Below are 15,316 nucleotides of genomic sequence, written 5' to 3'. Positions count from 1 at the left end.
AGGTGATGGGGAGGAAGGCAGCAAATCACACTGCCACATGTGTTCCTATGCAACAATTTTGCATGTTCTTCACATGTACCCCAAAACCTAAAATGCAATAAAATAAATAAATGGGAAAAAAAAATCAAGTGTTAATCAGGTTGGGAAGCAACTGGAGTTCTGGCACACTACTGGTGGAAATGAAATTGTTACAACCACTTTGGAAAACCGTTTAGCAGTATCTGCTAAAACCAAACATGTTTCTATCCCAGCAGTGACCATGAAATCCCACTTTTAGATATATACTCAGGTGGAATGAGTGCATCTGTTTCCCAAAGTATGCACAAAAATGTTCCAGATAGCTCTATTCATAAGAACTAAAAATTTGAAACGACATTACTCTTCATCAGCAGAACGACAGATTAAATAAATTATGGTATGTTCATTCAATGGAATACTGCAAAGCAATAAAAGGAATGAACTTCTGACAGCATACAAAAATATTTATTAATATCACAGACATTTTGAGTAAAAGAAGTTGGCCCCAAAAGAATACACAATATAAATTCAATTTTTCAAACAATTTTATTGAGCTATAATTCACATGCCATGCAGTTCACCCATCAAAGTGTACAATTCAGTACACTTTTGTATATTCACAGATATGTGCAACCACCATTGATAATCAATTTTGGAACATTTCATTACCTCAAAAAGAAAGCAACATGCCCTTTAGTAACCTTGCATTTCTCCCACAAGCCCTGAACAACCACTAATCTATTTTCTGTTTCTATAGATTTGCATATTCTGAACACTTAAGTTAAATGAAATCACATGGACTTTTGTGACTGCCTTATTTCACTTAGCATATTTTTAAGGTTCATACATGTTGTAGCATGTGTCAATACTTCATTACTTTTTATGGTCAAATATTCCATTGCATGGGCATGCCATTATTCTTTTATCCATTCATCAGTTGATGGACATTTGGATTGTTTCCATCTTTTAGCTGTTATGAATAATGATGCTGTAAATACTTTTGCACAAGTTTTTGTATGGACATATTTTCACATTTTTGGGGTATATACCTAGGAGTGGAATTGCTAGGTCATATGGTAACTGTGTTTAATCATTTGAGGAACTTCCAGAGTGTTTTTCAAAGCAACTGCATCATTTTACATTTCCACCAGCAATGTATGAGGCTTCCAGTTTCTCCACCTCCTTTTCAACACTTATATTACCTGACATTTTTATTCTAGCCATCATAGTGAATGTATAGTTATATCTCATTGTGGTTTTGATTTCCTCATGATGAATTTTCCTGATGACCAATGGTGTTGAGGATCTTTTCAAATGGTTATTGGCCATTGTATGTCTTCTTTGGAGAAATATCTATTCACATCCTTTGCCCAATTTTTAATTAGGCTGCCTTTTATTATTGAGTACCAAGAGTTACTTATGTATTCTAGATACATGTCCTCGATCAGATATATGACTTGACTTTGGCCCACTCTGTCAATTGTCTTTTCTCTTTCTCGATCATATCCTTTGACATACAAAATTTGTTCATTTTGAGGAAGTCCAGTTTATTTTTCTTTCATGGCTTATGCTTTTGATTTCATATCTAAGAATCCATTATCAAATCCAAAGTTATGAAGGTTTACCCCTATGTTTTCTTCTGTGAGTGTTATAGTTTAGCTCTTATCTTTAAATATTTGATCCATTTCAAGTTAATTCTTGTGTATGCTATGAAGTAAGAGTCTAACTTCATTCTTTATCATGCGGCTATCCAGTTGTCCCAAAACTATTTGTTTAAAAGACTATCCTTTCCCCCATTGGATGGTCTTTGCCCCTTGTGGAAAATTAATTGACCACAGACATATTGTTTTATTTCTGGTTATCAATTCTGTTCCATTCATATATATGTCTATCCTTATGTCAGTACCATGCTATCTTGATTACCATTGCCTTCTATTTTCTTTTTCTTTTACTTTTTTTTTTATTGAGACTGAGTCTCTGTTGCCTAGGCTGGAGTCCAATGTGCCATCTTGGCTTACTGCAACCTCTGCCTCCTGGGTTCAACCGATTCTCCTGCCTCAGCCTCCCAAGTAGCTGGGACTATGGTTGGCCACCACCACACCTGGCTAATTTTTGTATTTTCAGTGGAGACAGGGTTTCACCATGTTATCCATGCTGGTCTCGAACTCCTGACCTCAAGTGATCCACTCACCTCGGCCTCCCAAAGTGCCGGGATTACAGGCATGAGCCACTGCATCTGGCCTCCATTGCTTTCTAGTGAGCTTTGAAATCAGGAAGTGTTAGTCCCTCAATTTTATTCTTGTTTTTCAAGATTGTTTTGGTTATTCTGGGTCCCTTGAATTTCCATATGAGTTTGAAGATCAACTGTCAGTTTCCAAAAAAAAATTAACTGAGCTGGGACTCTGATAGGGATTGTGTTGAATCTATAGATAATGTTAGGGAGTGTTATCTTAACAGTGATAAATCATCAAATCCATGAACATGGGATATGTTTCCATTTTATTACAGCTTGTATATTTCAATTTCACTTACATAACTTATACACTAAAAACTATAAACTTATATACACATCCTTCCTTCCTTCCTTCCTTTCTCTCTCTCTCCTTTTTCTTTTCTTTCCCTTTTCTTTCTTTTTTCTTTCTTCCTTCCTTCCTTTCTCTCTCTCTCTCTTTCTTTCTCTCTTTCTTTCTTTCTTTCTTTCTTTTTCTTTCTTTCTTTTTCTTTCTTTCTTTCTTTCTTTCAGACAGTCTCACTCTGTTACTGATTGGAGTGCAGTGGTGCAATCTCAGCTCACTGCAACCTCTGCCTCCTGGGTTCAAGCGATTCTCATGCCCCAGCCTCCCAAGTAGCTGGAATTACACACATGTGCCACCATGCCCGGCTAATTTTTTAGCCAGGCTGGTCTCAAACTCCCGGCCTCAAGTGATCCACCTGCCTTGGCCTCTCAAAGTGCTGGGATTACAGTTGTGAGCCACCATGCCTCGTTTTTGTTCTTTATTTCTAAGCATTTTCTTCTTTTTGATGCTGTTATAAAGGGAATTGTTTCAATTTTATTTTCAGCTTGCTCATTGTAGCTATATACAAATAGAATTGGCCAGGCATCGTGGCTCACACCTGTAATCCTGGCACTTTGGGAGGCCAAGGCCGGACTATCACTTGAGCTCAGGAGTTTGAGAGCAGCCTGGGCAACATAGTGAGACCTTGTCTCTAATAATAAAATAAATAAATAAATGATTGATTTTTGTGTATTGATCTTGATGAACTTGCTGATTAGTTATAATGGCATTTTACTGGATTCCCTAGGAATTTTATTCACAAGATTTGAATCTTGTGAATAAGATCGATGTCTGTATTCTTTGATGCTATTGTAAATGGAATTGTTTTACAGACCTACAAAACACTTGTAGCAAAAACTGCTAGGACTGAAATGAGGAATAGACAAGTCCATAACTACTTGGAAACTTCAATATTCCTTTCTTAGTAATCCAATAGAATAGGTCAACAAATAATAAGGATATAGAAGACGTGAGCAACACTATCAGCCAATTTGATCTAATTGACATTTAGAACACTACCCAACAACAGCAGAATACACAGTTTATCCAAATTCACAAGGAGTATTCATCACTGTAAGCCATATTCTGAACCACAAAACAAACTTCAAAAAATTTAAAAATATTGGAATCATAAAATTGTTGAAATATCCAAGTATTTTCTTTGACCACAATAGAATTAAATTATACATCTATAATACAAGGTTATCTGTTAAATCTTTCAATATTTGGAAATTAAACATCATACTTTAAAATAATCCAGTGGGTCAAGAAGGAAGTGACAAGGGAAATTAGGAATATTTTTTGAATTGAATGAAGATGAAAACACAACATATAAGAATGTGTAGGATACAACTAAAGCAGTATCTAGACAAAAGTGTATAGCATTAAATGCTTCTTAAAAAAAGGTCTCAAATAATCTAAGTCTCCACCTTAAGAAACTATAAAAAAATGAGCAAATTAAACCCAATCAAGCAAAAGAAAAGTAATAAAAATAAGAGCACAAAACAATAAAATTTAAAACAGAAAACAGTAAGCAAAGCCAATGAAACCAAAAGCTGTTTTTTTTTTTCTTTTGAAAAGATCAATACAATTGATAAACCTCTAGCCAGGCAGATCAAGACACAAATTAACAGTATCAGGAATAAATGTGGGGACTTCACTAGAGATCCTACACATTTTAAAAGGTAAGGGGAAATTATGAACACTTTTATGTCCATGAATTTAGAATTTTAGGTGAAATGTAGAAATTTCTTCAAAGTCTCAAACTACCAAAGCTCCCTCAAGAAAAAATACTCCTATGCCTATTAATTAAATTCATAGTTTAAAATCTTCCAACAAAGAAAACTGCACTGAAGAATTCTACCAAGCATTTAAAGAAGATATAATACCAACTCTATACAAACTCATCCAGAAAGGAGGGCACAATTCCCAGTTTGTCTTATGAGACTATTATCCTGATACCAATAGGAGACAAAGACAATATATGAAACTGCAGACCAAGATTACTCATGAAAATAGATGCAAAACAAACAAGCCCATTCAAAAGTGGGCAAAGGATATGAACAGACACTTTACAAAACAAGACAAACATGAGGCCAACAAACATATGAAAAAATGCTTGTCATCACTGGTCATTAGAGAAATGCAAATCAAAACTACATTGAGAAACCATCTCACGCCAGTTACAATGGCGATCATTAAAAAATCTGGAGACAACAGATGCTGGAGAGGATGTGGAGAAATAGGAACACTTTTACACTGTTGGTGGGAGTGTAAATTAGTTCAACCACTGTGGAAGACAGTGTGGCGATTCCTCAAGGACCTAGAAACAGAAATTCCATTTGACCCAGCAATCCCATTACTGGGTATATATCCAAAGGATTATAAATAGTTCTACTATAAGGACACATGCACACAAATGTTCATTGCAGCACAGTTTACAATAGCAAAGACCTGGAACCAATCCAAATGCCCATCGATGATAGACTGGACAGGGAAAATGTGGCACATATACACCATGGAATATTATGCAGCCATGAAAAACGATGAGTTTGTGTCCTTTGTAGGGACATGGATGAACCTGGAAACCATCATTCTCAGCAAACTGACACAAGAGCAGAAAATCAAACACCACATGTTCTACCTCATAGACGGGTGTTGAACATTGAGAACACATGGACACAGGGAGGGGAGCACTACACACTGGGGTCTGTTGGGGGAAATAGGGGAGGGACAGTGGGGGGGTGGGGAGTTGGGGAGAGATAGCATGGGGAGAAATGCCAGATATAGGTGATGGGGAGGAAGGCAGCAAATCACACTGCCACGTGTGTACCTATGCAGCAATCTTGCATGTTCTTCAAATGTACCCCAAAACCTAAAGTGTAATAAAAAAAAAAAATAGATGCAAAACATTGACGCAGAAAGTAAATATAGTTGCTACCTTGGCAGAGTGGTATTGACTGGAACGGGGCATAAAGCAACCTTCTGTTTTGTTGGAAGTGTTATCACCATCTAGGTAGTTTTACATGGGTTTGAACACATGTAAAAATTCATCAAGCTGTTTAAGGTTAGAGCACTCCATTCAGTTTGTTGTATGTATGCTATACCTCAAAACATTTTTAAATGTTCAATCTACCAAGAAGGATGAGTGAAAACTGTCTCACGTAGTTTGTTGTATGACACCTGACATGAGATTATTTCTATGCTGATACCCGAGAAATCCTGTTGACTAATGAAACAGTTTGGAAACTCACCTCTATTCTGCTTAAAATAAAATCACAGTTAGTTTATGTAGCCACTGTATCTTCTTCTGGTTAACTCAGCCATTAGAGTGAGCACCAGCCCAGTTGAAAGTTCACAAGAAGCAAGTAAACATTGGATTTGAATTAGAGTCAATAGCAGCAGGATTTTCTCAGGCTATTTAGAAGCATCATGGCAATTGTTTAAGAAAATATAGGTAGTTCTAGTGAATGCACTACAGAATGTTGGAAGTAGTGGTGAGCTTATTATATATTTCACAATGTTAGAATCAAATTTTAAAAACAAAAAATAAAATATTAGAATCTCTCTACAGCAGTTGAGGATGACCTTCAAATTGTAAGTAAAATTAATTTTCCTTGAAAGCAAAACCTCTCCGGTTAGTGAGATTACAACCAAAGAGAATAATAAAATATAATCACAAAGAATGTTGCATTTTTGCCTCTTTCTTAGGGGACTTCTCAAATGATTCATGTGAGAAATTGCTTCTGCTGTATGAGTTTGAAGTTAGAGCCAAATTGAATGATCCATCACTGGAAAGCTTCCTGGAACCAGTGTGGGAGCTGCCTCATTTAGAATGTAAAACATTTGAAACAATTGCAAGTAAGAGCTATATTTATGCTTTTGTAAGCCTGGTGCCCATTTAGATCGTATCGTATGACTTTTTTTCTTTCTTCTCTTTATTCTTCTTTCTTACCTCCAGGTAGGAAGAAGTTTTTCTTCTTAGAACTTTGTTTCTCCTTCTCTAATGCCAGTCTTAGACTATTTTGTATTACAATCATTTGTGCATTTATCTTCTTCACTCTATGAGATTATAATCTCCTTAGGGTCATAAACAATAGTTACTTAATGTACTTACAAACCCTGGCAAAGTTCATTGTTCCTAGTAGGTGATCAAATTTTTTCTGTGTGGAATTTAATTACGTAACTACATAATAAGGGGAGCTCAAACTTGAGAAAGTTTTTCTGAGATAGCTAGAACTAACAGTGATTCAATGATCAAAAGTGATACAATCTCAGCAATTTGTTGAAATGTAAAGAGAAATACTGGTAATATATATTTTTTAACACAACTGCCACTCTCAAATTTCAGGATGAACTTTAAGTGAGTTTAGGAACTTAGAGCCTTTTTGGGCATACACTGCAGGAAACAGCCTCATTATCTTCCCTTTTTATCCCACACCTTCTTCAGGAGTGTGAGTGTGGTTAATAAAAATATTAGGTAACTCCAAGTGCACAAGAATCACATTTGCCTTTCCTTGATCTTGCCAAGACATAATTCCTAGAGCCATGGAGCAGATGATATATACTTTATGGGAATGTGACAATTACCAGTGCTCCTTGTATAATGGAACTCCAATTCTAAAAATCTGTTAAATGCATCTGGAAGTCTTAGGGTTAGTTACCTCTGATACTCCCTTGTCAAGTGTTTCCTATTTTTAGTATCAGATAAAAATAGGACATTTTAGTATAAACCTGTTTTGATTAGTGCCCTTTTACTGATCTGCTTTCTATTTCCTTCTTAGTGTGTCCTTCCTTGACTCTCATTCATAAGATACTGCTTCACCTGTATGACTGTGTGCAAGGTCATAGAAACAATAGGTTTTCTGTTGATGTTTGCTGAAAAAAGGATGTTACCTGGTAATCCCACCATGCTGCTCTGCCAAGAAAGTAGAAGCTATTTACAAAACTGGTTGTAGATTCATCATTTATAAAATGTATTGTTGTTTGTTTGTTTTTTGTTCATCTATTTCAGCCAAGTTTCATCAGAGAAAGCAAGTGGTAGCCTGGGATGAAAACTGTGATGGATGACATTATGATGTTCACAACCTTTTTCCTTTTCTTCCTCTAGTAATAGCAATGGAAACGCCTGCACACTACCCTTCCATTGCTCTCAAGGCCTTGAAAAAGGCTTTATTGCTCTACAAAAAGGAAGAATCAATTGATATTTCACAATACAGGTGAGTAAATATAATTCAAAACTTAATCCAGTTTTTTGATAGCCAAAAGAACTATAGTCAATGTCTCATAAGTAACCAATCATTCTTAACGGACCCAACTTAAAAAATGACATGGGGATGATCTGAGGGCACTCTTGTGAACAGCTCCATACTGAGAGTTGTATTATAGACCAATAATTATTCAGCAAAGTCAAGGAGCTTGGGTTTCCCAAACGAGAATAAAAGGGGAAAAGTTGCTTCTTTGTGTGAATCTGTATATATAATAAAACTGCTAAGTACCTTTCTTTCTTTGTTTCATTACTAAATAATATTCCAAATGTATAGAAAAGTACAGAGGTTAATATAGCAAACACCAATGTATCCACCACCCAGATTTATTTGTTTTATTTTACAGATGGAGTCTCATGATTTTGCCCAGGCTGGATTCGAACTCCTGGGCTCAAATGATCCTCCTTCTCAGTTTCACGAGTACCTGCAATTACAGGCACACAGCACCCAAATTTAACAAATGTTAACATTTTCCTGTTTGCCTCATTTTTTAAGCACTTTGAGCACCAATAAGTGCTATATAAAATATTATCTATTGGGGACTTTTTTGTTTTCTATGTCCAGACACAGGGAAAAATAGATGTTGTGTGACTTTTTTGTCTGGAAAACATCATTACAGTCTTCCTGTTTTAAGACATGAAAGACAGTTCTTGTGGAATCATTCCACTTTAAATGCCAGTTCCCTTGCCCATTTGAGGAAGTACCAAGATGATTTAAAATGCCTGTAAATTGAACCAGCTCATAAAATATAATAGACAGCCACAACTCCTTCGTGCAGGAAGCTAAAAAAAGAATGAAAGACAACCATAGGCATGAAAAAAGAAAGGATTGGTCAACCTGTTTTACGGCTTCAAAAATCTGTCTTCTGAGGTTGGAGGCCAGATACAATCAAGGGAAGAACAGAAGTGTTTTGAAGCTGTTAGTCTGGGATGAGATCCAGATTTTACTTATCTTAGCCATGAAGCCAATGATTTCTTTCCTTATGGGATGAGTTTTCTCTTTTTGATTTTTAGCAAATGTATGCACAACTTGATTAACCTCTCAGTGCCAGATGGGGCGTCGAGTATAGAGCTCTGTCCGCTGGAAGAAGTTTGGGGCTTTTTTGAAGATGCTCTGAGCCACATTATCCGCACTGTAAGTCAAATAGTAATATTGAACTTTCGGTTAATTTTAAAGAACTGAACTGTCTTGTGTACTACAAATTATATACAATAATGCTTTCTGATATGAGTTTTAGGATAAATTCATATTATAATTTTGTAGTTACACACTACAGAATTTTCCTAGGTTTCTGAAATATTAATAGTTGAAAGTAGATATTTTCTAACACAAGTGTATTATGGATTAGGTCAAAATAGCAGTACTACCAGGCATTTTGAATTATTTTATATTTTCAAATCATGGTGGGATGATTACTTCCTCTGTGATGATATGAACCTTTTGAAAAGGTTATTGCTATTCCCATCCTTTCTCAGAGGCAGGTGATAGAGTAGAAGGGACATTGAAAACCTGTATTCTAGTCCCTCCTCTGCTGATTTCTTTTTCTTTTCCATGCAGGTTTATTCAGTGGTTTTAAAGTTAGCTTTCCTGAGATATAATTTACATATCATAAAATTCACCCCTGGCTTGTGCACAATTCAGTAAATTTATGGAGTTGTGCAATTAACACTACAATCCATTTTTTTTTAATTTAAAAAAATGTTTTTAATTTTTGTGGGTACATAGTGGTATATATATTTATGGGGTACATGAGATATTTTGGTACAGGCATATAATGCATAATAATCACATCAGGATAAATGGGTTATCCATCGCCTTAGGCATTTATCCTTTATGTTAAAAGCAATTCAATTATACTTTTAGTTTTTAAAAATGTACAGTTAAATTATTGTTGATTAGAATCACCCTGTTGTGCTGTTAAGTACAGATCTTATTCATTCTAATTTTTGTACCCATTAACCATTCCCACATTTCCCCCTCCCCTCCTCTGGTAACCATCATTATACTCTTTGTCTCCCCAACAGTTCAATTATTTTAATTTTTAGCTTTCACAAATAAGTGAGAACATGTGAAGTTTGTGTGTGTGTGTGTGTGTGTGTGTGTGTGTGTGTGTGTGTGTGTGTGTTGGGCTTATTTCATTCAACATACTGACCTCCAGTTCGATCCATGTTGTTGCAAGTGACTGGATCTCATTCTTTTTTATGGTTGAATAGTGCTCCGTTGTGTATAAGTACCACATTTTCTCTATCCATTCATCTGTTGATGGACACTTAGGTTGCTTCCAAATCTTAACTATTGTAAACAGTGCTGCAACAAACATAGGAGTATAGATACCTCTTTAATATACTGATTTCCTTTCTTTTGGGTATATACCCAGCAGTGGGATTGTTGGATCATATGGTAACTCAATTTTTAGTTTTTTAGGAACCTTCAAACTGTTCTCCATAGTGGTTGTACTAATTTATTTTCCAACAGTGTATGAGGGTTTCCTTTTCGCCACATCCTTACCAGCGTTTGCTATTGCCTGTCTTTTGGATATAAGCCATTTTAACTGGGGTGAGATGCTGTCTCATTGTAGTTTTGATTTGCATTGCTCTGATGATCAGTGATAGCAAGTACCTTTTCATATGCCTGTTTAACATTTGTATGTCTTCTTTTGAGAACTGTCTCTTCAGATCTTTTGCTTATTTTAAAACTTGATTATTAGATTTTTTTCCCTATAGAATTGTTTGAACTCTGTATATATTCTGGTTATTAATCCCTTACCAGAGGGGTACTATGCAATTATTTTCTCTCATTCTGTAGGTTGTCTCTTTGCTTTGTTGATTGTTTCCTTTGCTGTGCAGAAGCTTTTTAACTTAATGTGATCCCATTTGTCCATTTTTGCTTTGGTTACCCATAATACCTTGTGGGGTATTGCTCAAGGAATCTTTGCCTACTCCAATATCCTGGAGAGTTTTCCTGATTTTCTTATAGTAGTTTCATAGTTTGAGGTGTTAGATTTAAGTCTTTAATTCATTTTGATTTGATCTTTGTATGAGACAAGACATAGGGATCAAGTTTCCTCCTTCTGCATATGGATATCCAGTTTTCCCAGAACCATTTATTGAAGAGACTCTCCTTTTCCCCAAAGTATGTTCTTGGCACCTTTGTCAAAAATGAGTTCACTGTAGATGTATGGATTTATTTCTGGGTTTACTATTCTGTTCCAGTGTTGAGCTGCCTGAAGCTGGAGGAGGGGTGATACAAGCACCCTTGTTACCACTACCACTGGGACTGTGCTGGTCAGACCTGAAGCCAGCACAGCACTGGGTTTCACCTAAGGCCCACTGTAACCACTACCTGGCTACCACCTATGTTTGCTCAAAGGCTTAGGGCTCTACAATCAGCAGGTAATGAAGCCAGCCTGGCTGTGTCCTTCCCTTCAGGGCAGCGACTTCTCCCTGGTCCCAGAGATGACATGCAGTAGCCAGGGCCTGGAGTCAGAAACCCTAGAAATCTACCTAGTGCTCTATTCTACTGCAACTTAGCTAGTACCCAAACCACAAGACAAAGTCCTTCCCACTCTTTCCTCTTTCTTCATGCAGAAGAGCCTCTCCCCGTGGCCACCGCCACCAGGTGGTATGGGGAGTTCTGCCAGGCTACTGCCAGTATCCACTTAAGGCCCAAGGGCTCTGCAGTCAGCTTGTGGTGAATGCTGCCAGACCTGGGACTCATGATTCAGAGGAATGAGCTCCTCTCTGGCCCAGGGCAGATACAGAAATGCCATCCAAGAGCCGAGGCCTGGAACCGGGGACCCCAGGAACCCACTTGGTTCTCTACCCAACTGTGACTGAGTTGGTATCTACGCTGCAATATAAAGTCCCCTTTTCTTAAGCAGGAGGAGTCTCTCCTCATAGCCATCATAGCTGGGAATGTACTGGGTCACACCTGAAGCCAGCATGTCTCAGAATGTCACCTAAGGCCCACAGTATGTACTACCTGGCTACTGCTGCTGATCATTGAGGGCCAAAGTGCTATTTATTCAGTGGGTAATGAACCTCGTCAGGACTGGGTCCTTCCCTTCAAGGCAGTGGGTTCCCTTCTGGCCCAAGGTATGTCTCAAAATGTTATCTGGGAACTAGGGCCTGGAATGGGGTCCTCATGACTCTGCCAAGTGCCCTGTTCTACTGTGGCTGAGCTGGTATCCAAGATGCAAGACAAAGGCCTCTTTATTCTTCCCTCTCCTCTCCTCTAGTGGAAGGAAGGGGTCTCTTTGGGAGCTGCAAATTGCACTGCCTGGGGTTGAAGGAGGGGTGGTGCAATCACTCCCTTGACTGCCCTGGCTAGTCTCTCACACCACCACCCCCGGCCCCAGATACACTGGCTCCAAGCGCAGCACAGCTCTAGGACTTGCCCAGGAGTTGCAGTCCTTGTGGCCTAGGCTGCCTCTCAAATTTATTTGGAACACCAGAGCGCTTTAGCTCTCAGTGGCAAGGCTTGTTACAATTCAAGTTCCAACCACTGAGATGGACAATTGCTCTCTCGCTAAGGCTGGTCTAAATACTCCCTCCATGGGCATCAGCCTTGTTCTGCCCAGTGTTGCTTTCTGCTGTGACAGGGCAGCACTGAGTTCCAAGCAAGGTCCTACAATCACTGTGCTCTCCCTTCCCCAAGCACACAGATTCGCCATCACATGCATAGGAGAATGGTGGCATTGGCAATTCAAGATTGTCTTTCCTACTCTCTTCAGTGGCTCTTTCAGCGATATGAAGTTAAAACCAGGTGCTGTGATCACTTACCTGATTTTTTATTCTTCTTTTTTGTGTAGATAGTTGTTAAATTTGGTGTTCCTACAGGGAGGATGATTGGTGGAGGCTTCTATTCAGCCATCTTGCTCTATCCTTCCTCCCACAATCCAGTTATAGAACATTCCCATTACCCTAGAAAATTTCCCCTTGCCCATTTGCAAACAGTCCTTGCTCCCACTTTCAGCTCCAGTCAACCACAGATCCACTTTCTATCTCTGTAGATTTTCTCTTTCTGGACGCTCATATAAATGGAATTATATAATGCGTATCCTCTTGTGTCGGGCTTATTTCATTGAGCATAACATTTTTGAGGTTCATCCATGTTGTGACATTATCAGTATTCCATTGCTTTTTTGTTTGCTGAATAATATTCTAGTGAATGGATGTAACACACTTTGTTTATCCATTCATCAGTTGATAGATATTTGAGTTGTTTCCACTTTTTGGCTATTATGAATAATGCAACTGTAAACATTCATGTACAAGTGTTTTTGTGGACATATGTGTTTAATTCTCTTGAATATATACCTAAGAGTGAAATTCTTGGGTCATCTGGTAATGCTATGTTTAACTTTTGGAGGCGCTTCAGTCTGTTTTCCAAAGTGGCCATACCATTTTACTTTTCTACTAGCAATGTATGAGCATTCCAATTTCTCTACATTCTCATCACTTTTTATTGTTCATCTTTTCTTTTTTTGTTATAGCCATCCCAGTGGGTGTGGAGTGGTAGCTCATTGTGGTTTTGATTTATATTCCTTGATGGCTAATGGTGTTGATCATTTTTTTCATGTACTTATTGACCGTTTGCATGTTGTGTTTGTATAAATGTCTATTCAATTATTTTACCATTTTTAAAATGGGATTTTTTATTGAGCTGTAAGAGTTCTTTATGTTTTCTGGATACAAGTCCTTTATCAGATATATTATTTGTAAGTATTTTCTCCTAGTCTCTGGCTTATCTTTTCATTTTCTTAAGGGCATCATTTGAAGAATCAAAGGTTTTAATTTTGATTAAGTCCAATTTATCAATTTTTTTGTGGGTCGTGTTTTTTATCATGCTGAGAAATCTTTGCCCAACCCATTTAGAAAGATATTTTCCTATGAGTTTTTGTAGAAGTTTTCTACTTTTATCTCTGACATGTAGCTCTATGAATCATTTTAAATATTGTTATAGTGTGAGGTAAGGGTCTAAAAGATTTTTTTGTTTGTTTACTGTTGCATATGGGTATCACTCCTCTGCTGTTTGACTTCACTTTTCTCATTTGTAAAATTGGAATAATACCTGATCTGACTCTCCTACACTGGGGTTGTAAGGATTGATAGAATTAATGTATGTTTTGTAAACTTTAACAGCTCATACACATGTTAGTATTGTTATTATAAAAGAGCTCTACAACATTAGGAACACTACATGCCTTGCTTAAAGTTACACAGAAAGTCATTATTTGAGTCCATGTTAATATCTGAGGATCCTGACTGCTCTTGACTCAACTACTTCTTAATATACAAATACAGTCATGTACCACATAATGACATGTCATAATATATAATGGTGGTCCTGTAAGATTATAATGGAGCTGAAAAATTCCTATTGCCTAGTGACATCATAGCCATTGCAATGCAACACATTACTCACATGTTTGTGGTGATGCCCGTGTTAACAAAACCTACTGCACTGCCACTCATATAAAAGTATAGCATATACAATTAGATACAGTCCATAATTCTTGTTAATGATGTAATAAATTACTATGTTACTGTTTCATGTGTTTACTATACTTTTATCATGATTTTAGAATGTACTCCTTTTACTTATAAAAGAAAGTTAACTGTTAGGCAGCCTCAGGCAGGTCCTTCAGGAGATATTATAGAAAATGGCATTGTCAGCCTAGGAAATGACAGCTCCATGTGTGTTTTGCCTAAGAAGACTCTCCAGCAGGACAAGATGTGGAGGTGGAAGACCATGATACTGATGATCCTGGCCCTGGGTGGGCCTAGGCTAATGTATATGTTTGTGTCTTAGTTTTTAACAAAAAATTTTTAAAGTTTAAAAATAGGAAAAAGCTTATAGAATAAGAATACAAAGAAAATATTTTTGTACAACTGTATAATGTGTTTGTGTTTTAAGCTAAATGTAATTACAAAAGAGTCAAAAAGTTGGTTTTTTGGGGTTTTTGTTTTGTTTTTGCTTTAATTTATTTTATTGCATTTTAGGTTTTGGGGTACATGTGAAGAACATGCAAGATTGTTGCATAGGTACACACGTGGCAGTGTGATTTGCTGCCTTCCTCCCCATCACCTATATCTGGCATTTCTCCCCACCCCCCACTGTCCCTCCCCTATTTCACCCCAACAGACCCCAGTGTGTAGTACTCCCCTCCCTGTGTCCATGTGTTCTCATTGTTCAACATTGTTTTATTTTGAGACAGAGTCTTACTCTGTCACCAGGCTGGAGTGCTGTGGTGCAATCTCAGCTCACTGCAACCTCCACCTCCCAGGTTCAAATGATTCTCTTGCCTCAGCCACCCAAGTAGCTGGGATTAGAGGCGTGTGCTACCACGTTTGACTAATTTTGTATTTTTAGTAGAGACAGGGTTTCACCATGTTGGTCAGGCTGGTCTCGAACTCCTGACCTCAAGTGATCCACCCACCTCGGCCTCCCAAAGTGCTGGGATTACAGCTTATA

At 37.5% G+C, this 15,316-nt stretch overlaps 1 protein-coding gene across 1 annotated transcript in view; it reads left to right on the top strand.

Moving 5' to 3' along the window:
• Positions 1 to 15,316, top strand: part of LOC108297589 (testis-expressed protein 11-like) — a gene marked incomplete at its 5' end in the record, with an annotated part of 127,171 nt that overhangs the window by 86,473 nt on the left and 25,382 nt on the right. Inside the window, 3 exons of the mRNA XM_017520235.2 lie at positions 6,285 to 6,434; positions 7,684 to 7,792; positions 8,854 to 8,974. Of these exons, the coding sequence (XP_017375724.1) occupies positions 6,285 to 6,434; positions 7,684 to 7,792; positions 8,854 to 8,974 (380 nt within the window). The remainder of the gene's footprint in view (positions 1 to 6,284; positions 6,435 to 7,683; positions 7,793 to 8,853; positions 8,975 to 15,316) is intronic.

The sequence above is a fragment of the Cebus imitator genome, unplaced genomic scaffold, assembly GCF_001604975.1.
Source record: "Cebus imitator isolate Cc_AM_T3 unplaced genomic scaffold, Cebus_imitator-1.0 Scaffold818, whole genome shotgun sequence".
Taxonomy (NCBI): domain Eukaryota; kingdom Metazoa; phylum Chordata; class Mammalia; order Primates; family Cebidae; genus Cebus; species Cebus imitator.
Note: the sequence above shows the minus strand (reverse complement) of the source record. Positions and strands in the feature narration are given on the sequence as shown.